This window comes from Triticum dicoccoides, chromosome 6A, assembly GCF_002162155.2.
Source record: "Triticum dicoccoides isolate Atlit2015 ecotype Zavitan chromosome 6A, WEW_v2.0, whole genome shotgun sequence".
Taxonomy (NCBI): Eukaryota; Viridiplantae; Streptophyta; class Magnoliopsida; order Poales; family Poaceae; genus Triticum; species Triticum dicoccoides.
In genome coordinates this window covers 150,538,635-150,565,814 of record NC_041390.1, presented here as the reverse complement: position 1 = coordinate 150,565,814, position 27,180 = coordinate 150,538,635, and the positions used below count along the sequence as shown (strand labels likewise).

General features: G+C 45.6%; 4 protein-coding genes across 7 annotated transcripts; 3 read left to right on the top strand and 1 right to left on the bottom strand.

Moving 5' to 3' along the window:
- The first annotated feature begins 2,441 nt into the window (after positions 1–2,441).
- Positions 2,442–8,051, top strand: LOC119316352 (cytochrome P450 97B2, chloroplastic-like). Of its 2 annotated transcripts, none has more exons than XM_037590669.1 (14): positions 2,442–2,654; positions 3,046–3,229; positions 3,955–4,062; positions 4,317–4,401; positions 5,033–5,268; positions 5,465–5,638; positions 5,718–5,765; positions 5,876–5,935; positions 6,114–6,200; positions 6,278–6,366; positions 6,591–6,682; positions 6,809–6,870; positions 7,021–7,170; positions 7,264–8,051. In XM_037590669.1, the coding sequence occupies exons 1-14, from the start codon at positions 2,530–2,532 to the stop codon at positions 7,477–7,479; spliced, it is 1,716 nt and encodes a 571-aa protein (XP_037446566.1). In that variant the 5' UTR covers positions 2,442–2,529; the 3' UTR covers positions 7,480–8,051. The 2 variants fall into 2 exon arrangements, with proteins under 2 accessions (XP_037446566.1, XP_037446567.1); XM_037590670.1 differs by lacking the exon at positions 2,442–2,654 and adding an exon at positions 3,276–3,421 and having other exon boundaries at positions 3,046–3,167.
- Positions 8,052–13,250: 5,199 nt separating this feature from the next.
- Positions 13,251–14,528, top strand: LOC119316351 (neurogenic locus Notch protein-like). Its single transcript, XM_037590668.1, has one exon. It carries the CDS (start codon positions 13,275–13,277, stop codon positions 13,941–13,943), a length of 669 nt encoding a protein of 222 aa, XP_037446565.1. The 5' UTR covers positions 13,251–13,274; the 3' UTR covers positions 13,944–14,528.
- Positions 14,529–16,201: 1,673 nt separating this feature from the next.
- LOC119316349 (probable LRR receptor-like serine/threonine-protein kinase At5g45780) lies at positions 16,202–26,068 on the bottom strand. The gene is made up of 11 exons (XM_037590666.1): positions 25,844–26,068; positions 25,590–25,722; positions 25,392–25,463; positions 24,427–24,570; positions 19,175–19,246; positions 19,020–19,079; positions 18,748–18,821; positions 18,486–18,635; positions 18,076–18,411; positions 17,446–17,837; positions 16,202–17,087 (listed from the first exon to the last, which is right to left on the bottom strand). Exons 1-11 carry the CDS (start codon positions 25,968–25,970, stop codon positions 16,767–16,769), a joined length of 1,881 nt encoding a protein of 626 aa, XP_037446563.1. The 5' UTR covers positions 25,971–26,068; the 3' UTR covers positions 16,202–16,766.
- Positions 19,431–24,105, top strand: LOC119316350. Of its 3 annotated transcripts, XR_005152885.1 has the most exons (5): positions 19,431–19,959; positions 21,830–21,979; positions 22,580–22,692; positions 23,014–23,205; positions 23,321–24,105. XR_005152885.1 is itself a non-coding variant. In XM_037590667.1 (2 exons), the coding sequence occupies exon 2, from the start codon at positions 23,403–23,405 to the stop codon at positions 23,898–23,900; it is 498 nt and encodes a 165-aa protein (XP_037446564.1). In that variant the 5' UTR covers positions 23,067–23,205; positions 23,321–23,402; the 3' UTR covers positions 23,901–24,105. The 3 variants fall into 3 exon arrangements, 1 of the variants encoding a protein (XP_037446564.1); XR_005152884.1 differs by lacking the exon at positions 21,830–21,979; XM_037590667.1 differs by lacking the exons at positions 19,431–19,959; positions 21,830–21,979; positions 22,580–22,692 and having other exon boundaries at positions 23,067–23,205.
- Positions 26,069–27,180: the final 1,112 nt, after the last annotated feature.

The following is a 27,180-nucleotide window of genomic DNA, read 5'->3' as shown; positions in this document are numbered from 1 at the left end:
TGCAATTTCCACAATCAAAGAGAATGTGTTTGGTCCAGGGGTGCCTTCTGCAACATGCACTGAAATATGCATGGCCCGTGCTGTTTTCTCTACAGGATTGCTGCTTTTTTCCTTATCAGGAGTATTAGGAGTGGTGTGGTAAGTTTGATCTGCATTTATCCCTTCTTCTGTATTATCACTGTCCTCATCTTCATCCAGTTCTTGCAGAATGTGTAGTGTTTTTCCTATTTTACACTTGTGCTGTCTTGTCCATGGCTCCCTGCAGTACCAGCAAGCTCTGGCCTCCTTTGGAAAAGGAACAATAGGCTTTTTGGGAGAAGGTACTTGCACTTGTAATGGGGTTGATTGATTTCTGTAGGAAGGAGCATAATTCCTAGTCTTGTAAGTGGAAACACCCTGAACTTTCCTAGCATCGGCAGCCTTTTCATATACTTTCGCATACCAATAAGCTTCTATAATCCCAGTGGGTTTTTGTTCACAGACCTCATGTTTTATGTCACTCCTTAAACCTCCAATAAAACAGCTCAACAGAAAATTTTCTTGGAGACAGGGATGATCTCTTTTGACTAGTGCCACACATTGTTCAAAATTGTCAATGTACTGAGTGATAGTGTTGGTTTGCTGAATATTTTTCAGTAATTCTACTGCTTCATGAACACTTGCCTCTGAAATCTGTCAGCAATCATCTGACAGAACTGTTGCCAAGTCACCATTTGCCATGGCACACAAATATTTTTCAGCCAATTAGACGCTCTACCTTGTAAGTGACCAGTAGCCAGATTCATCCATTGCTCATATGGAGTGCCAGTCATCTCAAAGAACTTCTCACATGCTATAAGCCATCCAATAGGATCTTCTGCATTAAAAAGGGGAATTTCCAACCTTGGCCCTTTTAAAACTGCTTCTGCAAAGCATGATGGACCTCCTAATTGAGTGGAATACTGATTTCTCTGCATATAGATTTCCCACTGCCTGGTATACCGGAGGAGCCCCTTGAGTTGTTGTGGATGTATTGATGTATTGGCCTGTGATAGGGTTGTAGGTGTGAGGTGGAGAGAACAGAGGAGCAATCACAGGAGCAAAATACCCACTGTTTCCTGAAAAACCCAGAGTGTGAGGTTGTACAGTTGCACTGACACTTATAGGAGCACTTCTGGACTGCCCTATAACTGGAATTTCTTTTTGTGGCACAGCACTAACTCTTGTGCTTTCGGTTACTAACTGTGACACTGGTAAACCCGTGGATTGCCCGGCTGATTTTGTGACTAGAACTTGCTCTTGACTTCTGAACTCTTGCTCTAAATTTCTCATCACAGTATCTGTTTCTCTCTGCATTGAAACTGGTATATGACCATTGACAGTTGTCTGATCTTCCTTTTCTTTCAGGCCTGAAGAAACTGGCTCTGTTTCTGTGTTGATATGCTCATCTTCTGCAAAATCAACAGCAATGTTTGTTGAATTCCTTCGTTCATTTCAGACAGTTTGGCATCTACTTTTGGCATAGTGACCATCTCCGACCGGAGTTTTGACACCTCTTGTTTAAGCTCTTGTAAGCCTTCTACCTCGGCCCTCAAATCTGCCACCTCTTTTTCCACTCGATCTACCGTGATCTGCACCTTGGCTCTTGTGTCTGCCATCTGCGACTGAAGACTGCTCCGCTAGACTCGCTCCACGGAAACTTCCTCTTGACGCACAGATCCCGTCAGATCCCGGAATTTCACCACCGAGAGAAGATCTCTCAGCAACCGGATCGGACTCGGAGATCTGCGCCCGAACTTCACCGCCGCCGTGTCGCCGCCACCTGACACCACCGCCGCCGCAAACTGGGAGGGACGGGAGGGATTTTACGAGAGAACCCAACCTCCTGCTCTCCACAGCCTGATTCGCCGCCGATGAGTCGCCGCCGAGGATTACAACCGACGCTCTGATACCTTTGTGAGGATCAAAATACTCAGAGGAACTCGATCATCACGATTTCATAGGGAGCTGTAGCAATTCAGAGGTACAATTTAGGATAATGGTGCGAGATCAGAGACCGACTTGGTACACTAGCTAGGGTTCTAACTACTACAGCATATGCTAAGAATCTTCTTGGTCCTCTCCTCCCCTCGCTTGCCTTTTAAGCCACACGACAGCTCACAGCCACGCGTGATAACCACTGTTACAAGTCTTAACGGTGTCGACAAAAATAACAGTAACGGTCAGAGATGGCGAGGATGGTATCTGAGCCGTCGATCTCTTCTGGTGTTCATCTGGACCGTCGTTCGTTTGAACTTCCTGTGAGTTGCCTCGCTTCATCAGTAAGCTCTTGGCTTGGGTCCTGACACCGACCGACCACACGCCACCGTCCTCCGATCCGACGGACGCCGCGTGATCTCCAACCAGTGGCGCGGACGGCGATCTCACATGGCGCGCACACACTAGTCTAGCCACGCTACCGGACGAGGCACCTTATCTATCGTCTGACTCCGCCACGACGCCAGCGCCCGTGGAACCTTCTCCCACTGCGAGAGTGCGCGCTCCAGCGCCATGGCCATGAGCGCGGCCACCGCCGCCACGCTCCTCCCGAGGTCCAGCACCGGCACGCACCGCCTCGCCTCCTCCTACCCCTCCTCGTCGGCAGCTCACGGGAGGAGCCGCCTCCTTCCCGTCAGGTACGGAAGCCATCCCCAGCCTCACACTCCACAGTTCTCCACTTAGTCGCCGGTGTGCCCTGCCCATCAGGCGTTCGATCGATTGCCCCTGCACCGTGTGCCCTGCTAAGCCCCGTCACATTATAGCTAATTTGTTTGAAATAACTTGCCTATTTAACTCTGTAGCTGCCCACGATGAATTTATCCTTCTTCACTTAGTACAGAGTACATTAATTAATAATGCTTGTTGGTCTATCAGCATCCTGTTGGTTTGACCCATTAATTGATAAGATATAATGCTTGGTGGTTTCCTTTATGCGAAACGTGGTGGTGCTGGCGCCTGTCAAATTACCAGGTTTGGTTTATGCAGAGTATAATATGTGCCTAGCCCTCATTTTTGGTGTTTATGCAGATGCCAGTCGCCCGGAGTTGACAAAACCACTAAGCCTAAGAGGAACTTGTTCGACAACGCCAGCAACCTTCTCACCAATTTGCTCGCTGGCGGCAACCTCAAGAATATGCCGGTTGCCGAAGGTGCTGTCACTGACCTGTTCGACCGGCCCCTTTTCTATTCGCTCTATGATTGGTTCCTCGAGGTGCTTATCCCGTTCTGTCTCGTGTTGTTTACTCTTTTTATTGCAGTTCTTTGTTCTGCCTACTGGAAGCATGTATTAGCTGCGCTCAGCGAATAGTAGATACACGTGACGTGCGTACATGATATTTGAGTGAATACTTACATGATATAATTCCACAAATTTGGTACTCTTGACCAGATGACCACCTGCATGGTAATAATCTGATTGCCATTTTCTAACTCCATGTTCAAACCATATTTATTTGAATCATGCCATTGATTTTTTTCATCAAGTCTCCTTATATGCAGTGTACATTGCTAATCATACCCTCTCAGAAAACCTTCTGTTCGTTGACGTCTCACCTTCAGCTTAAAAAATCGCATAACATCATTTAAGAGGGTGTTCATCAACATTAAAATGAACTTCTCGATTTGGCATATTTGTATGCACCATGCAAGTCATATAACATGTGGCCTCTCACAGCCCTATTCAGAAATACTGCACTTGCATATAAAAGTGAAAAATTATGCCTTTACGAGCTGCATGCCGAGATAAAAAGAAAAGCGCTAGTAGCAGGAGCATCACAAAGTGAATACTAATAGTTTATGTCTGGTCTTTTTGATCGAGTTGTGCTGCTGTCATATGGTAGAATTTCATTTGATTGTAACTACCTTATTGTTAGGTTCATAATCAAGCAACCATGAGGAAAACTCATGCTATGCTAACATATCCTGTTATCCTTGCAGCACGGTTCTGTCTACAAACTTGCTTTTGGACCCAAATCATTTGTTGTCGTCTCTGATCCAATTGTTGCTAGATACATCCTGCGAGAAAATGCTTTCTGTTATGATAAGGTATGCTTTCTAATACATACTGTGTGAACATATGTAAATGAGTACACAGATCATCTGAAACTCTAGATAAGCTCGGACTATAATGGTTGGCAACTTATTTGTAGCATATGTTGTTTTCCCGTGACTGAACTGTGCATATAACAGTATTAAATACATGTAAGGAAAATCCCTGGAAAAAAAAGAATACATGTAAGGAATAACTGCTGGATTGATCTAGTAGCTTACTTCTTACATACTTTTCTACTTGAAATCAGGGAGTTCTCGCTGAAATTCTAGAACCAATAATGGGGAAGGGTCTTATACCTGCTGACCTTGATACCTGGAAGCAAAGGAGAAAAGGTTAGAAGGTCGGATTTTGAATCATATTTGCACTTCTAAGGCTTCCTTGAGTGCATTCATACTTCATGTTCTGTACACCAGTATAAGTTCCTGCTAGTCAATAGAAGCTGATTGACTGTTGTCCATTGATATGAATCCACTATCCTGTTCATGTTTTTTTCGACCTAACAACCAAAGGTTAACTTATCTTTCAAAAATAGAGATTACCTGTGTATGCTTTATGATAGTAGCTCCAGTCCTGCTAATTGGTCCTAGGCTCCTAGCGCTTCTTTGGACTTTGAGTCAACTAGCATGGTTTATGAAATATTATCATAAATGGGAACTACCTTATGGCGCAACTTTTCAACATAATTAAACTATTGCAGAGCCTACGTGAACCTACCTCGTGTTTGCATTCACAAAACATTTTGTCAGTGGCGGTGCCAAGAAAACAAGCATATGGTGTCAATTTAAACTTGTGATATCAGATACATGTGTGTTTGCAACTTTTATACTAGCTTTTGCATATTTTTTACTAGAATCTAAGGGTTCTGCCAAAATCTTGTGTGGTCAGATGACCGCACAAGCTTGACCGTGGCTTAACCACTGCATTTTGTAATGGTGCAACTTATCCATTCTGTGTGTTCTGCAGTTATAACTCCTGGGTTCCATGCCTTATTCATAGAAGCTATGGTGAGAGTATTTAACAAATGTTCAGAGAGAACCATATTGAAACTTGAAGCACTTATTGAAAAGGGAGACCATGGTGACAAATCTACCATAGTGAACCTTGAAGAGGAATTCTCCAATTTGGCTCTCGACATAATTGGCTTGGGAGTGTTCAATTTTGATTTTGACTCTGTTAATAAGGAATCTCCTGTAATCAAGGTTGGTGTAATATCTACGTAGTTATACTATCTGATGATAATTTGTTCATGAGAAGTGCATCTGTTCTGGTTTTCAAAATTGAGTTAAAGTACAGAAGAGTACTCATCTTGCATGTTTAGGATGAATAGACATGACTAATGCTCTTCTGCTTATTTTGTCGGCCCTTCTTTGGGGGGTTTCTATGTCTATTGTGCAGGCAGTATATGGTACTCTTTTTGAAGCTGAGCATCGATCCACCTTTTACATCCCTTACTGGAATCTTCCTTTAACTCAATGGATAGTGCCAAGACAGCGGAAGTTCCGCAGCGACCTCAAGGTTATCAATGATTGCCTTGATGATCTTATTAAAAATGCAAAAGAAACAAGACAGGTTCGTGCCAACAAAAAATTTAGTCATGCATGGTGCCTTTTTCTGGAACTTGTACTAAATTCAACATTGCTTTTTATAGGAAGCTGATGTGGAAAAACTCCAGCAGAGAGACTACTCATCATTGAAGGTTGGTTCCTATTACCCCTGATTTTGTTGGGTCATGCTGGTCTTATCAGGTTGCTTTATAAAATAACTATGGTAGTTTGGCAGTTCGTAATGTTGCCATTATATTTGTAGGATGCCAGCTTACTGAGGTTCCTTGTTGACATGCGGGGAGCTGATGTTGACGACCGCCAGGTAAATCGCCCATGTAATGTTTAATTTGGTATGAATGGAACATCTATAACTTGTTCATTGCACCATTTATTTCTTCCAGCACAGGGAGTTTCCAATGTTGTAATACCCTTCGAAGTTTTACTTTGTATTTCTACTTGAATCAGGCAAATAAATTGACAAATTTCTTGGTTTGTGATAGCTTCGGGATGATCTTATGACAATGCTTATCGCCGGACATGAAACAACTGCGGCTGTTCTGACATGGTCTATTTTTCTACTGGCCCAGGTACACATTTTAACCGACATGAACAGATAACTAACATTAAATTGTGAAATCATACAATATACTGTATGTTGATACAGAATCCCACGAAGATGAGAAAAGCCCAGGCAGAGATTGATTCTGTACTGATCGATGGGGTAATCACTGCGGAAAAGCTCAAGAAATTGGAGTATGTTACTTATGTTACCATTTCTTGTAAATTGAACTATGTTTGATTCTTCTATTCACTATTTTTTTCAGGTGTCAATTTAAAAAAAATCATCATATAGTTTGCATATTATATGCTTGCAAAATCACTAGCGTTTTCTTACCATGTGTTAGTAAGAGTTTTACTGTATTAATGCTCCATAAATGTTTCTAAATTTCACATACTGCATTCATGATGTGCTCTAGGTACATAAGATTAATCATTGTTGAAGCTCTTCGCTTGTATCCTCAACCACCATTGTTAATCAGGCGCTCTCTCCGACCTGATAAATTGCCAGGTTCCATCTTCTCTTTAACACACACAGCTTTCTCCCAACAATCAGAAAAACATGTGCCAGATATCAAAGGGCATGCGATGTGATACCTGACTTGTGTTATTAAAATTAATTCACACAAATTCATAGGTGGGTACAACGGAGCGAAAGAGGGATACGAAATACCAGCAGGAACCGATATATTTCTTTCGGTAAGATGGGGAATTGGCAAATTTAAGCTGGTTCTTTCTTTCAGATATTCATAGTTTTGGTACCAATATAAGTTACCTTCATGATCGACTCCAAACTTTATTCTGTTCTCCTTGAGAAGTTTGTCTTATGTGAAAATGCTGGCACTGCAGATATACAATCTCCATAGGTCCCCATACTTTTGGGATAGGCCAAATGAGTTTGAACCCGAGAGGTTTACAGTTCCAAAGAAGGATGAGAACATAGAAGGGTGGGCTGGGTTTGATCCTGACCGGAGTCCTGGCGCGATGTATCCCAACGAGGTATACCTGAACATTGGTCTCGTCATTCTATCCTACTGATAGATCTCTTTCTTTCTTGAAGAAACTAAGACCTCATCAAACTTCATTTGCCAGATTATAGCAGACTTTGCTTTCCTCCCCTTCGGCGGAGGACCACGCAAATGCGTGGGAGACCAATTTGCGCTCCTGGAGTCAACAGTGGCCTTGGCCCTGCTATTGCAAAAGTTTGACGTGGAGCTGCGAGGCTCGCCCAATGAAGTAGAGATGGTGACGGGCGCGACAATTCACACAAAGAACGGGTTGTGGTGCAGGCTGAGGAAAAGGACTTGATCAGCGGGCATAACTTTGCACCAAAAAGCTTTGCTTATTGTTGACTTCTTGCGTCGTCTGCATGCTTTAGCTGGGTAAAGCAGGTTCATGTACATGGTTATATCTCTTGGGAGCTTTAGGGGCATCAATTCTGTGCACAACCATCATCTGAAACATATGGCAGCAAATGCTGGGTGCTGCGTGCATGCATGCATCCAAACAGAATTACAGTAGTACACTCCATGCCAAATTGACCAGATTATTGTGATGGAGATGCCTCACCCAGGTGTCCGGTTTCTTGTGAACCCAGATCACCTGATCTGTGCCGTGGCGACGTGCGATTGGATACCTGTTGGCATGGAAGCAGAGGTAGGTTTCAGTCATCGCTGTTGTGCCGTGTGGCGGTGGGATGCATGCTGTGCAGGAAACAAGAAGCCCACAGAATTAAATTCAAAATAAATCGCCGCCGATAGCGATTGGGGCAAGTAAGCTACTCCTACTTTTTTTCATCCATTGATGCCTTGATGTTTTGTACTATTCCACATTTTGTTATCATTATTATATATACGATATTCATATATGTGTGTGGTTCTTGTGATGGTGAAAAACCTCTGTGGTCAGGCTGAAATTTTGCTGGGTTTTTTTAGTTAGAATTTTTGCTGTTGATGTTGCATTAGTTGGAGCCAAGACAGCACGTTTCAGCGACCTTGCGCGGTCAGCGAATTCGCTGTCTCGCGAGCTGTATACATGGTAAACAGATCTTCTCAGACAACGAAAGCCTAATCTACCTCTGCTCTTGCTTCTTTTCTTGAATCACCTCCAGTCGACTTGATACGATTACTCTAGGCCTGTGAAAAAACATCAAGGTCGCGTCTTTTTATATGTATGGAATTATATTTCGTGATGAATGTAGCAACAGCAAAGATGGTAAAGATTCAGAAGCAGATGTAAGAAACATTATCTTCTTCAGTCTGCGATTTCCAGATGTTGCAGATTTCAGTTTGAGGATTGGTTTGGGTTCTGTGAACTTGATTTCTGTAAAACATAAGTCAAGTGGGTTTTCAACCTCAGCGTGACGTCTGTCTACCGTGTTACTCGCACATCATGGTATGCTTGCACCCTAAGTCTATGGAACTCAAATTCTACTCTAGTAATTAAGCAAAGTTTGCCCCTTTGACAGTTTGACTATGTATGCAAAAGTTACGCGGTATCGTACTTGAGAAAGACTATATGTTTCTTTTCTTTTTACTGAAGACACGTTGTTCATTCGGAATTTCGTACATCCTTTTTTTTCCTAATGGAATTTTGAGCCAAAAGTTTCGAAGAATCCAAACATGCAGAACACAGTTTCGAAGAATGATACAGCACGACCTTTCACTGGTGCCTTTTTATAGTAAAACGTTTCTACCGGGCGGCAACCGTGGCCAGCAAGTCGTCAAAACATTCAAAAAGGAAATGTTCCTCCTTTGCCGGTTGCCTGGTTAAGAGGACCCTTGGACGGACCCCATTCAGAAACGTCCAGGCACGGGCTTAGACCTGTGGATCAACACACGACATTATATATACGCACATGCACGAATGGAATTGTTGAAAATCCATGCGGCCGCACAAGTGCGACTTGAACTTTCAACGGGGCCCGATCGTAGGGCGCGTAGCCTTTCAACGTGTACGCTAAGCAACCACTCTACTCTTTTACTTATACTTGCTTGGATGCTCTAGCCTCAGACTCCGGCAGACTGCACTGAGTACGCAGAGACTGAAGAAGTTGGGGGCAGTTAAGTTAGCTAGCCAGTGAGCCATCCTGACCGGTTCCTTGCCTCCTTCCTCCCCGCCAATCAAGGGTTGAAAGGTCAACCAGGTTCCTGGTCGAGGGGCCCGCCCCGCACCAGATCCTAACCTAACCGAACCCTTATCCTTTCGCCATCCTCTGGATTTTCTTGCGTTTGTCCTAAACCCACATGTGGTAAAACGGCAATGCGACGGGTCGTTTTCTCCGAGGAACCGGACACGCGGGCGCGAGATGGTGCGATCTTCACTCGACTTCGACATACTACAGCTTTTTCGTGCTAGTGGGATATACATACTGGAATGTATACTCACAAAATCCAAATCATACAGACGAAAAAGAGGGCTTGAATGATGTGGATTAAAAGGGACGGTCTTGTGTCACGAAGATTAAGCTTGTTCTACCCTAAAAAAGAAAGCTTGTTCCTTTTGTTGTTAGGCCAATATAAAGCTTGAAGTGAAACAGTGGTGGTCGTATATTTCATTCTGGAGTAGAGCCGGTAGACTGCAAACTCCAATGCCATAACCATGTACTCGCTCCTTTTGGAAATGGTATAAGTGATGCTGTTTTAGTTTAAATTTAAACTAAAACAATGTTACTTAATAACAGTGATCAAAGTGTTGATTGAGAACGCTAGTAGTCCCGTCTTCTGTGCTAGCAGTAGAATATTGCGAGGAAAGACTATCGAGTCAACTCCTTGACTCGTGCCATCACGTCAGCTCATACGTATACGTCGCCGGTCCGTCGGCTTATGTGCCCAGCCGCCACCTAAGCCGAGCCGAGCCGAGCCAGGGCATGCAGAGCTTCATCCTGCATATTCTTCGATTATTTCTCTCCCTCTCTCGACGCCTACACGTATTAACTAAATTAATTAGAGGATTGTACCCAAAAACATGACAACACGTACATGTGGCCAGGTAGTAGGATGTTTTATACACGTTGCCAATTAACTTCTTTTTTTGTATATGCATCCCATATGTGCTGGGCAGTCACGATCGCGTTGAACCAACTGAAACCACCAACCACTAGAGAGGGTCTAATTTCCTTTGACCTTCAACTAGTCAGAGCCGTGCAAACTCAGGCGATCAAAAATAAAAATACTACTCGTAAAGATGCCAAAAGCCTGTCGTTTTTGGCCGCACCAAACCTTGTTGACCGGCCAGGGCAACCAAGCAGACTTCTATGCACTGTTGTCTTTTACACAAACATGTTGGGAGTTTGGGCTCTGTCCGCAAACTCATGTTTGGCGTCGTATACAAGCTCACGTTTGCTATTTGTAAGGCGTCGCAAACTTGAATTGGTGCAGGTCACCATAAAAAAACATTTGGTTTTAAGTCGATTTTCAGGCAGAAGGAAGGGAGGCAAGGCGGAACTTCGAGGCTAGGCAGGGAATGAGTCGTAAATGGAGACGGCATGGGGCGGGGGCTTGACCGTTGCGTGTGGAGGAGGAGGGCTTTTAGTTGTTTATCCCCGCTCGGATTATGCGGACCTCGTCGGGGGTAGGGGCAGTGCATCGAGTGGTAGCAAGGCGAGACCTCGGAGCCGAAGAAGAGGCATGGAGGCAAGCTACTGGAAGAGGAAGTAGAAAAGGAGGGTCTTTAGGGAAAAGAATGGGTGCCCATCCAACGAGTGGCAAAATTGACTTACATGAGAAAAAATGAATCAATTGGGGCTTATATAGTCACGTCGATACAAGTTTAGAAGTTCAAGACGTTTTAAAATTGGCTTACCTAGCAAGGGTCATATGCTCACACAAGTTCGGTTAAATGTGCACTCTTAACTCTCATTTTTTTTTTTGCATAAGTCTTTTCTTTGAGTAAATTGCATCTTTCACAATCAACTCATCAAGCCACGGCTTATGCCAACGGGTACCACATTTAAAAGTTCTTGTCATATTTTACCATTTACTTCTAATCTTGTGATGTCTTTTGCCACATTCTTTTCTCAAACTAACAAGACAAATGCATGTGTGAGGATGATAGGTGCATGGTCATTGTGTCTTAGTACCTCCGTCCGGGATTACAAGACCGGAGAGCCACCGCAGGTGGACCAAGGCACTTGCCCGATCCTTCGATCTTCTCACAAAAAGCTGCAACGGGAGTAGTTCTGGCCATGGGCAGCCCGGCCCGAACGGCCCGACCCGAAAAAGCCCGACCTGGCCCGGCCCGACGCCACTCCCGAGCCAGGCTCGGGCCTAGATTTTGAGCCCGAAGGCCGGGCCAGGCCGGGCCCGGACCCATCGTTTTTGTGTTTTCCTGAAGGACGGGCCGGGCCGGCTCGAAGCCCGACGGGCTTTTACAAGTTTGGGCCGGGCTCGGGCTCAAAAAACAGGCCTGACGGTCGAGCCGGGCCGGGCTCTGGCCTGGGTTTTTTGCATCGGGCTTGACTAGGCCCGGCCCGAGGTATGGCCAGGTATAATCGGGAGTCTCCTCTACATGCATGCACCCAATGAATAGTCTGCATGCAGCACAGTACTTTTAATCCCCTTCCTGCATGCAGCGCCTTGGCCAATCGTCTCGTGAACCAGCAGCGCTAATAATGCAAGCCGGCCTTTTAATCCCGTACAACCAACATTGGCTAGCTGGACCTATAATTCCGGACGGAGGTAGTATGTGCTTCCTCGGAAGCCTGTTGAGGTCTTCACCCCCTCCTTGGGATGGCCACGCCGGATCTGGCTCATTTAATGGAGGGTGTGAGGATGCCACGACGCGTGTGGGGACTATTTTGTTGTCATTTATTGGTGTGTCACAATGTGCTTGGTGAGTTGAAGGTGAATTTGTTTGCTTGCTTCCCCGTTTAGTAATAGTCAGTGGGTAGAGTTCATGCCCTTGGCCTATGGTTTTAGCCTGTTCCCCCTAAGTTACCCGAGCATTGTTATGGAGATGGAGTTTTTGTTCCCGGAAAGTCCCCTGAAACGCGAAAATAATGAAAATAAAATAAAATTATGAGTGTTCTGTTGAACCAGCGGGGCGGAGTAAAAGACATAGCATTCCCTCCCCGCGATCCACCGGCCGCCCGTGTAGTGTGGACATGCACATTCCTTGTCGTCCAAGTGGGATCCGATCAAAGGTGCACGTGCGTGCCGATGAACGCCACAGCGCGCGCGCACACACACACACCCACAGTGGTGCTAGCTAGCCTCAGCTTCAGCGCACGTCCCGCCATGCACGTCGCCGTCCGTCGGCTTTGGCCTTTAGTTGGTCGAAGCTTCGCGGCTAGCTGCACCGGTCGACCGTCCTCGCTTTGCCTGCGTGCCACGATATTCCCTCGTCTCTTCTTCCTTCGCACCCCGGCCAGGCCGGTTCACACACGTAAAAAAAGATGAAAAGAACGCATGTTGTGTAAAGCGCGGACATCCCATCGACGGAGCGTGAAAAGCGACCACTGTTTGCCGGCTAAATCTTTGCGTCCCGCGGATCTCGTTCACAAGAGACAGAGATCGTCCACGCGCGTGCTCGATTCGGCACGCTCGGCCCAAGTGGACGTGCACTACACACGGCGGCGCCGCGCGTGTTTGCAGTGCACCGGCTGATCGGCGGTCGTGGAACCCTAGCTTGCTCGCGCCCGCGGCGAGCCCGACCGTGGCAGGCCACCGGCGCGCCACCAACAGCGACGCCACTCCGTAACGCAAGCCGGCGCAGGCGACCCGATTCAAACATCCTTTTTTTCCTTTTAGAGAGAGAGAGAGAGGAGGGGAGGTAGGAATCGGCTCAGCTGCCTCGAGTTAACGGCGCCATCGCCGGGGGCTCGCTGGTGCGGGCGGGCGGGCCCCGCGCCAACGACCCGTTCGCCAGTGGGCCGCCACCTCGGGCGCGACGCTTCGCGCAAACTGCGCGGGTCAGCCACGTTCCAGAAGGCGACCCCACACCCACCCTGACCGTCCGATCACCCGTCCTCTCCATCCAACGGTGGGCTGTCTCCCCGAGCACCCCCTTTGACTCGTCGCGGGTCTCCTATAAGTAGCCGCCTTCCCCGTCCGGCTCGAGAACTCTACTCCCCCTTCCTACTGCGGTCAGTGCTACTGCGTGCCATGGGCGACACCGGCGCGAACATGGGCCACTGGGCGGGCATCTACGGCGTCGGCGGCAATGGGGCCGCGGCGGCGGAGGGCAGCGTGGTGACGGTGTCGAGCCCGACGTCGGGGGGCTCGGGCGGCGGGAGCCCCACGAGGTCGGCGCCCGGGGTCGAGGGGGGCCGCGTCGGCAAGCCGGCGCGGCGGAGGTCCCGCGCCTCGCGGCGGGCGCCCGTCACGCTGCTCAACACCGACACCACCAACTTCCGCGCCATGGTGCAGCAGTTCACCGGCATCCCCTCCGGCCCCTACGGCCCGGCCGGCGCGGGCGGCGGGCCCGTGATCAGCTTCGGCGCGGGCGGTGGCGACTACGGCCTCGGCGGCGGCATGCCGGTGCGCCCGTCGCCGAGCTCGGCCGTGATGTCGTTCGACCACCTCGGCCACCACCGCCCGTCCGCCGCCACGTCGTCCCTGCAGCAGCAGCAGCAGCATCAGCAGAGCCAGCTGTTCCGGCCGCAGCAGCAGCAACAGTACGCCGACTACGGCGGCGGCGGCGCGGACATGTCGTTCCTGCACGGGTTCGAGTCGTCGGCGGAGGACAGACTGCTGCTGCAGAGCATACAGGCGGCGCAGATGCTGCCCCGGCCGGCCTCCACTAACACCCCCAATGGCTACAACTTCGGATGATCCCCTCACCACTCCACCCCTATACCCCGTTGATCAATCAAGGTACACTTAATCAGAGAGCCAGCGAGAACAGCAAGCTTTGCTTTCTCCGCTCTGCGAAGACGACGACGTTGTTGCTGTTCCAAAGGTTAATTTTTGCTGGCCTTGCCGTAGAGAGGGCGTGCGATGAAGCAAAGGCCAGCTGATTAAGACAGTAATTAGTAGTTGTAATAGTAGCCACGCCACACCACTTTACAGGTTCAGCTACAGTTGATTAGGTGCATGTGAAACGGAAGGCATGTAAATAGTTTCAGCTTTCGGTGCGTAGTGTAGTGCAGCGGCAACGAGTTGATAGCGAGGAATCTTTTCCTCCTCCTAGATTGGACGCCTCGCCTTAGCTTGTCTCGGAAGCAAAGTTGGGGACTGCAACCACCACCATGCATGCATCTACTGTACTATAGTACTACTACCACTGGTCAAGTCGCCGCTCCTAATTGATCACATGTTGTTTTCTCAAATAAATGTGTCTCTTTCTTTAGCCACGCCCGCCGCCTGTAATTTGTTCATCTTTTAAAAGATAAGGTATCAGCTCCTTAATTTGTCCTCTGACTAACATGTTCGAGTGCACATGTACCGTGTTCCTTACCGTGATTAATTAACTGGTGACTGCATTCTGGAAAAAAAAACCTCAAAAAATAAATTCGGGAAAAAAAAATCTGATGACTGACCTACGGGCTATCGATCTCAGCCGTTGAGGCGTGTATAGAATGTAGATATGTGGGGCCCACGAGGAGCTCGATTGACACATGTGCCATGACGACCCGCTGACGTACGGCAGGTCAAAGTCACAACTGTCGTCTAAACCGAGACTGGGAAAAGTCCAACCCAACTCGAGTTAGCTTAGTTAATCAGCTAAACTAACCATGCTTAATGTTTTGCCTCCTTGCACACGCAAGTCTTTCAGTGTGGTCAAGCTTTCACGCGTAGAGGGGTGGATCGGTAAATGCATGTGTGGTATCGTTATCTACTTATTAAATTTTTTGGAGCAGATAATGAACGTCGTATCCAGCCGCCCGGGCTTTTGCTTGCCGAGGGTGGAGGGCTGGAATGTGACGTGTTGAGGAAGCCACGGAACACGTTTGCTCCTATATACTTGATACTTGTTGAAAATATGAGTAAATTACTACGAGATTTAATCCGAATGAACATAAGATAAATCATGACAGCAATAGCAGATATTAAACTAGTCATGCGAACTAGCATAGTAGATGAACAGATTGACGGGATGGAGAAGACTTGCTTGACGGCGCAATGATCTGGAACGGTGATGAAAAACCATACGAAGCGGCGGCGGCTAGGGTAGACGTCTGGCAAGGCGAGCGAGGAGGAGGAGCGCGCGTGTAGGTCTCCTCTTCTCATGCTCATACAAGTGGTAGAAGAACTCACCTTATAAAAAGGTGCAACTCTCTCAACTTTCGAGGTGGGACTAAACTTTAGTCTCACTCACTGCACTCACATGTGTGCATGAATGGACCAAGAGAATTCAGAATTTTAGTTGGGCTTTGGACCAAAGACCTACTAGCAAAATTTCAACAATACTTTCCTAGTAGTTTTTCTTAATACAATTCAGACGTAAATGCTCATATAAATGTATACATATTGAACGTGAAATCTAAGATTTTAACTCTGATGAGCTGAATATATCACTGCCTTTCTAATCATTCAACAACAAGTTGGTTTGCAGCTCCTTCTAGTTGTATTTGTCTTAGTTTTGGATTAAGCAGCTGCCCTCCCGACAAGGAGAGCGTGAGTATATGTGCGGCGACATGCCCAAATGTTTTGTGTCTCAGCCAGCGCTTGCTAGCAACCTGGCATGGTGTGGCCTGCCCGTGTTACATTGACAGGGAGATACATATGCATGTGCCCTGCCATCTGTACAGCGGTGCGTGCTTGAGTTTTTCTTAAAAATAATACCCCTTTATTCAAAAATATTTGTCGAAGAAATGAATAAAAATAAATGTATTTAAAATTAAAATACATTTAGATACATTCATTCCCTCGATAAGTAATTTTGGACGAAGGAAATAAGTACTCCCTCCGTTCTAAATTACTTGTCGTGGTTTTAGTTCAAACGGAGGGAGTAATAAGTACAACTTGAGTGATGAACTGACGTTGGTTTTTCTGGAGTACATATGCTTACTCAACTTTATGTATTGGAAGTTAAATTTGTTTTTTCATTTTAAAATTCGGCTAAAAATTCCAGATTTTTCCCTTTTTTGAAAGAAGACCTTTTGCCATGTGCCGTTACAAGTCCCAAAAGTTACCGTGTTTTGCACTACATCATCCCTTCCACTCAGGGGTCACAACAACTTAGGTAGAGGTAATAGTCTTCAGGAGACGAAGTTGCATAAAACCAGCACATTTGGTGCTAAGGTAACCGATTGGTGCCATATTTAGAAACAATCACATTACACCACCAGTTTTAGACTTGCATATAACAAATCACACTGATTCTCTCATAAGCTCGATTTGTTACACACGTGCCTAAAAAATGGTGTTGCGGTGTGATTTGCTCCAAATGTAGTACCAATCGGTTACCCTAGCCCTAAATATGACGGTTTTATGGTAATTACCTCTATCCGTAAAGACCATACTGGTTGCAGTTTGTGGTGGCATACAGATTTGCAGTGGAAACATATGATCTTCCTAGTTTCTAGCCGAAAATGGTTTGTGAGACGCAACCTGAGGAAGCTCCTCCCAAGTTGGACTACATCCAGTCTATACATGTTTTGTACAACTATCATCGCTTTCCTCTGTTTTCTCTCGTGAAACCAGCACTTGCCATCATCTAGGACCGGATAGCTCAATTGGCTCTATTATGAAGGACGATGAGTCGTGAGGATCCCCATGTCTCACAGAGAAACTGCAAGAGCCTCCATAAGGCAGCAGCGCTTCTCTATTCAAGTCCACACCATTCTCCGCCAGCGTCACATTAGATTCAAGGGCCTGGAGAACTTCTGACATCTTGGGCCGCAGAATAGGGTTGGTCAGCGTGCACTGGAGAATCACGTCGACTGCACACTCTAGCTCGGCTACATCGAACAAATCTTTGAGATCCCTGTCCACTAGTTTATCCAGTTTCTTTTCCTCATTGAGCTCTCTAACCTGCACAGGATTAAAATTTTGACATCGGGTGATAAACAGAGTATACCACGAATTCCATGTAAATGGCAGGAGCGCTGCCTAGCATTATACTAAACGAACGTGTTATCCACAAAAATCCGATGTGCCTGCTTATGCCAGGAAATCAACTAGGCCTTTGCTAAGCATTGTAGTATTAAGGATTTGCCAATAAACTTATTTCATCACCAACTACGAATCTATGATGATACAAAGGAAAAAGAAGTTTTTTGTTTTAGATCTTCCCTATTCATGTTAGCTAAACTTTGTTGGAAATGGTCGTCAAATTACTCCAGGTTATGCCATCAATTATAGTACGTAAAGATTGAGCAAAAGAAGTTACCCAATCTATAATCATCCCCTTCTGGGACTGACCATGTCCGTTGCTCAAGGTTTTAGGTCCAGTGATCAGTTCCAACAGCAGAATACCAAACCCATAAACATCGGTCTTTTCTGAAGACTGCCCTGTTGAGAGATACTCTGGAGCAATATGACCAACAGTTCCCCGGACTGCAGTAGTAACATGCGAATCTTGTCGGTCAAGTAGTTTTGCCAATCCAAAATCCCCAACGACTGCTTCAAAACTTCCATCAAGCAATATGTTTGCCGCTTTGACATCCCTGTGAATGATCTTAGGATTGCATTGTTCATGAAGATATAGTAGTCCTCTGGCAGCCCCAATAGCAATCTGCATACGTTTACTCCAATCAAGACAAGGTTTTCCATGATGATACTCTGCAAAAAGTTCGCTTTACATTAGAAAGAGAAGGAGGTAGAAAACAAGGGAATAATAGAATAGCAAAACACAGGGCAAAAAAAGTATTACCTCCGTTCGGAAATGACTGACGTGGTTTTAGTTCAAATTTGAACTAAAACCACATCAGTTATTTCCAAACGGAGGGAGTAATTCTTAGTAAGGAAAACATAGACTTCTATTAGAAAAATAAAATCTTGTGGACGTATGAAAGGTTACCTCTCAAGCGGTCAGCAACACTGCCATTTGGCATATATGGATATACGAGCAACCTTTCTTTCGAGGTCATGCAAAATCCATACAAGCGCAAAAGGTTCCTGTGCACAGCTAGGCCAATCAACTCAAGTTCTGTCTGGAATTGGACTTCACCAGTAACATCGGGATCTTTTAACCTCTTGACTGCCACTAAAGTTCCATTTCTGAGACAGCCTTTATAAACAACACCAAAACCGCCTTGGCCTAATATATTCTTTGAGTTAAAATTGTCTGTTGCACTTTGCAGGCCGTGAAATGAAAAATGCTTCAGATGACCCAGTTCCATTTCAAGATCTTGATCTATAGTTGAATAAATAAGTGGTCATCAAATCATGTATTTCCGATAGTAAGGTTATAGATGATTAGCTAATTACCAGAAGAAGCAAAAGGCAAATGCCATCTGCAGTAGTTTAGCCAGCATACAAAGAACAGAACAAAGATTGTGGCACATGTGACACTTAAGGAAATCGCCAATGCTAATTGATGATGGTTCTTCGTTTTATTCGATGGTCTAGACACTGTATCTGTAGTCAAAGGTAAGTTAGTTGCACGCCCAAAAAGGTAAGTTAGTTCAAAAGGGTGCACTTGTAGAGTTGTAGTAAAGATTAAAAAACAGATGATAGGTAAAAACATTACCGTTAGTTCCTCCATTAAGATGTGTGCAGCCATGTAGAATTGAGGAATTGCAAAGGAACTTGTTTCCCACGAGACTGGAAAGCATAGGTACAGTAATATTCAGTGAAGTATTGAAATAGAAAGGAAAGGATGATGTGCGTATGACTACGGCGAGTTTTAGCATATGAAGGATGACACAAGCACTACTTCACAGTTATGCAAAGAACTTGGATGAGCAAATGGAGCTAAATAAAAAAATGGAGCATATTATACATACTCTCGTACCCACTTACCTGTAGTCATGTGCATAGATTTTTGGAACTGTACCACTTAAATTGTTGAATGATATGTCACTGAAACATATTTCCCACGTCAGTTTGAACATCAAGAATCACATTTAGCCACACCATTTATCAGAAAAGGAATACACATGTAACTGGAGACATACAGGAATGTGAGACCTGGAAGCTTCGCAACATCTATAGGGATCTGTCCAGACAAGTTATTCTTATCAAGGCGCCTGAAAGATTTGCAAAGCAACAGTCATCAAGAAATTAGTTGTCAAACTGTGTGTCTGCTCAGGCTAGTAATTTTAAGAAAAGATAGCAAACATTTTTGTAACATGTATTGCATACGAAAATGTGAATTACTTAGAAATATAAGAAAACCATACAAATAGGTAACTGCAAATATTGCTAGTACTCCCTCCGGTTCGAAATACTCGTCGCGCTGGTCAATTTGCAAAAACACCCACCCCTTTATTCCGACACAACCCGCGATCCTCGCCGCTGCTCTCGCCCCCTCCCGTGACTCTGCTTGCTCCGCCGCGCCATCGTCGGCCTCCGTGCAGCTCGCCCGCGCCTTCCTCCCGCTCCCTCCTCCCTGCGTAGCTCCTCCGCCCCCTTCTCTACGCAGCTCGCCCGCTCCCTCCTCCGGCTTACTCCTCTGCGTAGCTCCCCCTCTCACTCCATTGGGAAAAATGGCATCTTTCTCCTCTGCAGAACACAGCGCCGCCTAGCACTTCGCCATGGACGCGCTCAGCTTCGTGGTACCGCGGATCCTCCTCTTCGCTGTCACCCACGGCTCCGGGGTGTTCATAGTGCCCTGCCGCATCCCGCAAGGGCTCCGGGGTGGCTGGAGATCTGTGGCGGTGGAGGGGATCGTGCTGTCACCTCGCCGGACGGCTACAAGAAGGTCACCATATGAAGACCGCCTTCTTCATCACCGCTCTAGGTACTGCCAATTTTCATCATGGAAAAGTTTTTCTGCAATTTCTGCAATTTTGTACAGAGTAGTGGGGTACAGTAGCTCTTTTTTGGCCTGAAAGAGCATCAACCATGGCTGCAATTTTGTCTGTACTGTGTAGATTGCTACAGCGAACATGTGTAGATTTTCTGCAATTTAAATCTATGTGCAGATTGACCTCCAGCTGACATCACTATGGTTAATGTTCAGTTCATCTAGATGAATTGGGTCTAACTTTGTGGTTTCACATCTGGGTATTGGAGCATATGCAACCTTGAATTTTTGGGCATTACCAACGCAATCATATGATGTTCTGATCATTACATCACTGTGTAGATTTTGACTCAAAATTTCTGCAATTTTCCATGGAGTAGTACTGCAGAGAACTGGACTAATTTTCTGTAATTTTCCACGGAGTAGTTCTACAGAGAACAGGAATAATTTTCCATGGTGCTATGGTGCTTTGTGGTGCAAAATGAACAGTACAATTAACCTTACTCCTTCAAATATTTTCTACTCTGTAAACAACAACATAATGTTGGAGTATGTAAAGAAAAATGAAACAGAGGGAGTTGTGTTTGCAACACACTTGTAGTACTCCATTTATTTAACTCCACTAGAGGGCAATTAAGGCCAACAAGCATGTAAGGAGTAATTCTTGTCCAAACATGTTATTGGAGTAATTCTTGTCCAAATTTTTCTTTTTTCTTTTTCTGCTCCTCCTTTATCTTCAATTAATCCAAATTATTCCAGTTAATCCAAATTAACAATTAACAACACTCCTACTCTTAATAAAAGAGAGAAAGAGAATTCAGTAAGCTTTTTTACTCCATTGACATACAAATTAACAAAATATGATTATACATGAATATATTCTGTGGTTACATGCAATTAACAGCACATTAACAAATAATCATTAACAATTACTCCCTCTTTCATCTTTCATGTGTTTGCTTCTCCTTTAGTGACCCTCTATAATGTCCAATGTTTTCCAATATAGCTCAGCATCGAATCTTAGATTGATATGTAGCATCCCCTCCCTCTCCATCCTATCTTTGTTCATGTGCGGGATCTTGTATCCTGTACCTCCCTCAACTCTCATAACCTCAATCAGGACTGACTGTAAGGTTATAAACACTCTCGCCAGTTTGTGCACTTCATACCTATCATATGCTTCTTCAACTGATTCTATCAGTTCCTTGATGTTGTTTGGTGCACTTTCAAGCGTCAAGGACTGAATTGAGCTGAAGAAGCAAAGATCCAGGACATTCATATCAGGTGAATTTGCAGGCTGCTGCATCAACCTGATATCCAGTTCTGATTCTGCTACGGCAGCTAGAAAATCTGAATCATCTGGAGGAACATGTGTTCTTGCGTTATCTTGCTGGATGTAGATGGTTCGATTGTCTTCGGGCCACTGTACTTCAATGGCTGGAATGACCTTTTCACATAGGTATTCCCTCATCACATTCCTAGTAACTGTGACCGACTTTAGTTCCTTAGTCCCTTTGAGTCTGTTCTTGGAATCCTTTTTTGCTGGAGTTTCTTTGATGAAGGCCCATACTCCTATCTTGCCATCAAATGTTACATTTCCTTGATCATCAAATCGTGGCCTCGCAACTGCTGTTAAGAACATGACCTTGCCGATACTATTCTTGTTTTGAACAGTGCGCACCGGATCTGGTTCTTCTTCATGGAGGTAATAGGTTCTGTTCCTTTTCGTCATATCAAACCATTTCTCGTCGATGTGAACTATGTTCTGCATATCAATGAAAGAGGGCATTGCATCTGCTATTGTTGTTTGATCAATCATTGAAATGCAAAACTTGAGCCTTGATAGCTTGTTTTCTGGTTTCAGAGTGGGCTTCAGACTGTTTGTGTGTTTCCTTATCTTTCCCCATTTGAACCTTCTCCGCAAGGTAGAATATGGTACATCCAGAGACCTAGCGAGTGCCCTCAGTGTAGACCTTTTGTTGAGGGGAATTGAAGGTATCCTCGAGAGATCAAGGTCTGCCCTCTTTCTACCACATCTCCGCTTCCTTTTATTAGACACATTGATCTCTTCTCCTCTTGCAAGCTGGGCATTTGCCTCCTTCCATATTCTTTCAACGGTTCTGACACTTGTGTTCAGCAGACCAGCTACACGTTCTTTGTCTCTCTTGTCAATTTCTCCATCCCTGCTAAGTGCTTTTAGTGCAATATATGCTGCAAATTTGTGAGTGTCTGGTAGATCTGGTTTTGCCCGTGGTATACATACATCTTCCTCTCCTTCAGGCATATGTACATCTTCCTCTTCTTCAGACATATGTACATCTTCCTCTCCTCCAGGTGGAGTGCTATTCAGATCTGGGAGCACCATAGTGTTGTACCTCTGCTCTCTGTTCTGATTCAGGTCCTCAACATGTTCTCACCTGATCATGACAATAAGCATTCATTTAAAAAAGCATGACAGTAAGCATGAAAATAAGCAAGTTACTCTTGTATCTGTACTGCTTTATTTTGTTTTGGCAGTAGATCATCAACCATATATTCCTTTTGTATGCTTTATGTTTCAGTCAGGGGTATTGCTTTATTCACTGTCTAACTAATTACTGTTTCACTGTTATAGGAACTCAGTTAACAACATGTTATTGGAACTACTCCAAGAACAGAACAGAATGGCATGTTAATGTCAGTTAACAACATGTTATTACTTCCAAGAACAAAACAGCAAAACAAAAGGTACTCCTACTGTTGACACTTTGACAACAATACTCCTTAGCATCTTATTACTTCTTGGTGAAATTTACATCTTATTATTTTTTGCTGTCAATACAGTGACACCAGTATAATAAACAAAAATCAGCCAAAAAGAGAAGCCTACATTGTTTTTACTTTCTCCTATTGTCTACTGTCTATGCTTACTCCTACTGTCTACACTGAATTTTTGGGTGTGCTCTACTTTGATGTACACTATTCAACAATATATACAGTAGAGTAATTACTGTCTACTGAAAATGGAGTAAGTGTGATCTTCAGAGTGTGCTAACCTAGTATCTGTAGGTTTTGATTTGCTTGCAGATTTGTGAGTGTGATCTTCAGAGTGTGATTTGACAGTCTTCAGAGTGTGATCACCATTTCCTTGATGAACACAACAGAGAGGAACCAGTTGACAGGAACATCAAAGGATCAAGAGGACAGTAGCCGCTGCCCGCTGCGTCGAGAGGATCAATAGGAGCAGCAGATTAATCACAGGTATCGAGCAACAGAACCAAGCTGTAGTACTTACTCTCTTTTTGTGATTGCTTATGGGGGATGTGAGTACTTACTCTCTTTTTGTGATTGCTTATGGGGGACGTGAAAATTTCAGTTCAAATCGCTCCAGCCTTGTGGTATTTAGAGCACAAATTCACGCCAAGAGGAGCAGATGATCAATTCGAGTTGTCGGAGCTATGAACGCCGGAGCAGCGGCGAAGGGTAAGGGAGCTGCGGACGCGGAGCAGCGGCAGAGGGTTAAGGAGCTGCGGACGGCGGAGCAGCGGCGGACCTTGGGCTCTCGATTGGAGCGGAGGGTGGCGCCGGCGAGGGACCTGCGGCCGGCGGGGAAGGATGTCGATGTTGCGGCGGAGGGTGAGGGAGCTGCGGACGGCGGAGCAGCGCAGCAACGGCAGACCTCGGTGACGGAGCTCTCAATTGGAGTGGAGGCAGGCAGCCGGCGGGGAAGGACAACGGCGCTGCGGCGGAGGGAGACAGAGCTGCGGATGGCGGAGCAGCGCAGCAACAGCCGAAATCAGGCTCTTGATTGGGGCGGAGGTAGGCGGCCGGCGGGGAAGGACGGCGGAGCAGCGAAGGAGCTTCCAAGCCACGGGACGAGGGCCAGGATGGAGAAGATTCAAAACCGGGAGGACCTTTTTGCAAAATGTTATTTCTATAGCGCTCGCGACAAGTAATTGGAACCGGAGGGAGTACAAACATACAACAATTTCACTTAGTTGCCGTGGCCCACGGGCAAAAGAGGAACAATATATCTAGAGTTCTAGACATAATTCCAAATATGGTTCATGTGCATGTATGACTGTTGTGTTACAATTGTATGCATGCTTTTTCCAAACAGTGACATAGCTCCAAAAAAAAATATTTGTACACATTGTGTCATCAAGCTTGTACGACTTTGCTAGCTTTATACTCGGAATTAGTTCAATAGATTAGTATCGCAGGTGTAGTGGTTATTGCTTAATTCTACATGGTCTATCTGACATTGTATGACCAGACTTAATTAGAATTCATCATATGTGTTGTATTCACAACAGAGGAGTTTTCGTTTCTTGGGCAGGCATACACAACAAACTTAATCAGAATTCACCTGTAACATATGCATGTAAATCTAACAGACACAGTGATGCTTTAGAGAGCAAGACATAAATAATCCAAATAGATAGATTGTCAATTTGAGGTAATAGATTAGCATATACTTACAAATAATTTAGTTGAGTAAGCTGCCCCAGTGAATTCGGGATTTCACCAATAAACTGGTTACCTGAAAGATCAAGAGCTTTCAGATTGGCCAGCTTCCCTATCTCTGGAGGAATTTCACCAGATATTCTGTTATTCTGTAGTAACCTGAAGTGGGGCAAGAGAAGAAAAAAAGGTTGAGCAACAAAGCATTGGTAGTAAATTTCGTTTTCAGTGCGACAGATGGAAGTCAGTGAAACAAGATCTACAAACAGTACAGTAGAAAGAATACAATCTCATGACTGAGAGAGCACAAGTATAATAAATATGATGCATACAATGCGCATAAGGTCATGTTCATATAAGTAGGGTGAACACAGTATGATGGGTACAATAAGGAATAGAAAGTATTGCTGGACGTTTGCCGTCAATCGTACAAAGTAAGCTTGATTTTTTTAATTTTTTTGCGAATAGAAAGTAAGCTTGATTTAGCTGTGTTGAGTTCTGAAAGAATATGGCACGCCCAATAACACCCATTCTTGTCAAATAAAGAAAAGAAATTTTGTTCAGGAGGGGTTGTACCGCCTGTGATCTCTCAGCATTATTCTATTCACCAGTTCTTGTCCTGGCCTTGAGAGTTTGCACGCATCATAAATTCAACTAAAGGCAAGACTTGCATTGTATAGTTCCTACCTTCAGCTCCCTAACTATCCCGATACTGATCAGGCACTGACGGAATCGCCTAAACAGTAATTTTGTTTGCTGGGTGGGGAGAAAGAGCTTTATTACTCCCTGGCCTCTGCAACCTAAACAGCAGTTGTGCTTCAAATTTTCCAACGGCTAGACACACAAGCACGAACCTCCTCATCTTGAAGCAATTCGGCTCGATAGCTACAAACTTGAAACGGTGTTGCAAGACACACCGTGTCAAATGAACTAAGGAAACAGGAACTGTGATCGGGTTGGTGAGTTCGTTTCCAAGGCCTTACATTGTCTGCAGGTAACTGAGGTTCCCGATGCTCGGCGACAGAGCCCCCGACAATCCGTTGTTAGCCATCTGCCTGCGCTCCAGCATCCAAACAAAACAGCACGGCATCACCAACAACAGCAAAGCAACGACGACAGAAGGAGCATCCGCGCAGGCGCAGTCCGACAACAAGACAACAAATCAGGGAGCGAGATCTCACAGCGAGACGACGAATCCGTCGGGGGAGCAGGCGACCATTGACCAGGTGCAGGGGTCGACGGAGTTGATGTCCCACCCGGCCATCACCCCCTTCTCGTCCCGCATCCGGCTCTTCACCGCCATCAGCGCCGCCACTGAAACGCCGCACAAAGCGCACCGAGCACAGTTAACACGAGAACATCCTCCACGCAGTACCAAATCCCCAAACCCTAACCCAGCCGCCCCAGCCAACGCCAGCCGCAAGCGGGCACCCACCTTCATAGTTGAGACCTTTGGGTGAGAGCGGCGGGTCCCCGGCCGCTACACCAGCAGCGGCGAGGAGCCACGCGGTGGCCACCACCACCACGGCGCCAGCGCCGGCGGCGAAGGTTAGTCTCGCCATGGCAAGTGGGGGCGTGACTGAGAGCGTCTCTGCACGGGCTCCGTGGCCATGGGTGCTGCTGTTATCGAGCGCAGTGCGTGCGCCGGGGACTAGATTAGGGTCGACATAAATCTTAATTAATGCGAGTTGGTCTGAAAAATTGGGAATCTTAATTAATTAAGAAAGGGAGAGGCTAACTGGGCCTTAATTGCTGAGCCCGTAGAATGGAGTGGAGAGACGGGTGGCTCTCGAGGCTCCGGAATTTGTGCCCAGTGTTTGGTTTCAGACTTTCAGTTCTGTTTGATTGGTTTTTTTAGAGTAAAACGAGATTGAAATTTGAAAGTCCCGGTTTGTATATACTCTACTAATGTAAAAAACGCTCTTATATTATGGAACGGAGAGATTACATCTGAAAGGAGATGAAAATAAGAGGTGCTTGTTCAAAGTCACCCCCTCACAATAAGTGTCTGTTAACGATAAAGAGAGAAGAGACATGACTCTTTAGGATTGGACACACCCCTTACTAATGACGGCTAAACATGTGCTAATTGCCTAATTTATTTCCTAATAGTTTTCACTTCTAGAGATGCAAGAGGGTGGCAACCCACCGCCCACCCAGATAGTCACACATGCATGATAGATGTGCGATATATCAGTTTTCATTTCAAAATTAATTTGTATTATTCATGGACAGGTGAGGCTCATCTATCTATGACTCTATTTAAGGCTTTCTTGTGTAATTTAGCGAGGGTGTTTTCTATTAAAAAAAGGCATGTGTAGGGCACCCATCGTCACCCACTAATAGATGGGCCTCCGCCACACATGCATGGAGTCATGTTCATCGAGAGGGGTGTGGTGTATCGTAAAACGAACGAAACAAAGTTCTGTTCAACCGCCTACGATAGAAAAGAGGCCATGTTCATCGGCGAGGTGTGGCGTACTACGGTCTCCACGGGCTACTGTTCATCCACCAACAATTTCCTACCGCCCCTCCATGGGCTACTGTTCATCCGCCAACTGCCTACGGCCTCCACAGAGTTCTGCCCATCCATCCCCACCCGGCTGAGGTGTGGCGTACCGTGGCATGCCCTCCTCTGGATCATGCATGTTCATCAAGCGCCAATCGCCTACTACCACAGGGTTATGTTCATCCAACCCCAACGGTTGTGGTGGGGCGTACTCGCGCGGTAGCAACGGGGGTTGTTCATCCACAGGCAAAAGGCTAGGTCAA

What these genes read in the sequence shown, in the direction of transcription:
- LOC119316352 (XM_037590669.1), top strand. Translation starts at nt 2,530, where the DNA reads ATGGCCATGAGCGCGGCCACCGCCGCCACGCTCCTCCCGAGGTCCAGC. An exon ending in AGGAATCTCCTGTAATCAAG is followed by an intron (nt 5,269 to 5,464) that starts GTTGGTGTAATA and finishes TCTATTGTGCAG; the next exon opens with GCAGTATATGGTACTCTTTT. An exon ending in GCGCGATGTATCCCAACGAG is followed by an intron (nt 7,171 to 7,263) that starts GTATACCTGAAC and finishes TTCATTTGCCAG; the next exon opens with ATTATAGCAGACTTTGCTTT.
- LOC119316351 (XM_037590668.1), top strand. Translation starts at nt 13,275, where the DNA reads ATGGGCGACACCGGCGCGAACATGGGCCACTGGGCGGGCATCTACGGC.
- LOC119316350 (XM_037590667.1), top strand. Translation starts at nt 23,403, where the DNA reads ATGAACGCCGGAGCAGCGGCGAAGGGTAAGGGAGCTGCGGACGCGGAG.
- LOC119316349 (XM_037590666.1), bottom strand. Translation starts at nt 25,970, where the DNA reads ATGGCGAGACTAACCTTCGCCGCCGGCGCTGGCGCCGTGGTGGTGGTG. An exon ending in TCTTAATGGAGGAACTAACG is followed by an intron (nt 18,636 to 18,747) that starts GTAATGTTTTTA and finishes CTTTGACTACAG; the next exon opens with ATACAGTGTCTAGACCATCG. An exon ending in TGTTGCTGACCGCTTGAGAG is followed by an intron (nt 17,838 to 18,075) that starts GTAACCTTTCAT and finishes AACTTTTTGCAG; the next exon opens with AGTATCATCATGGAAAACCT.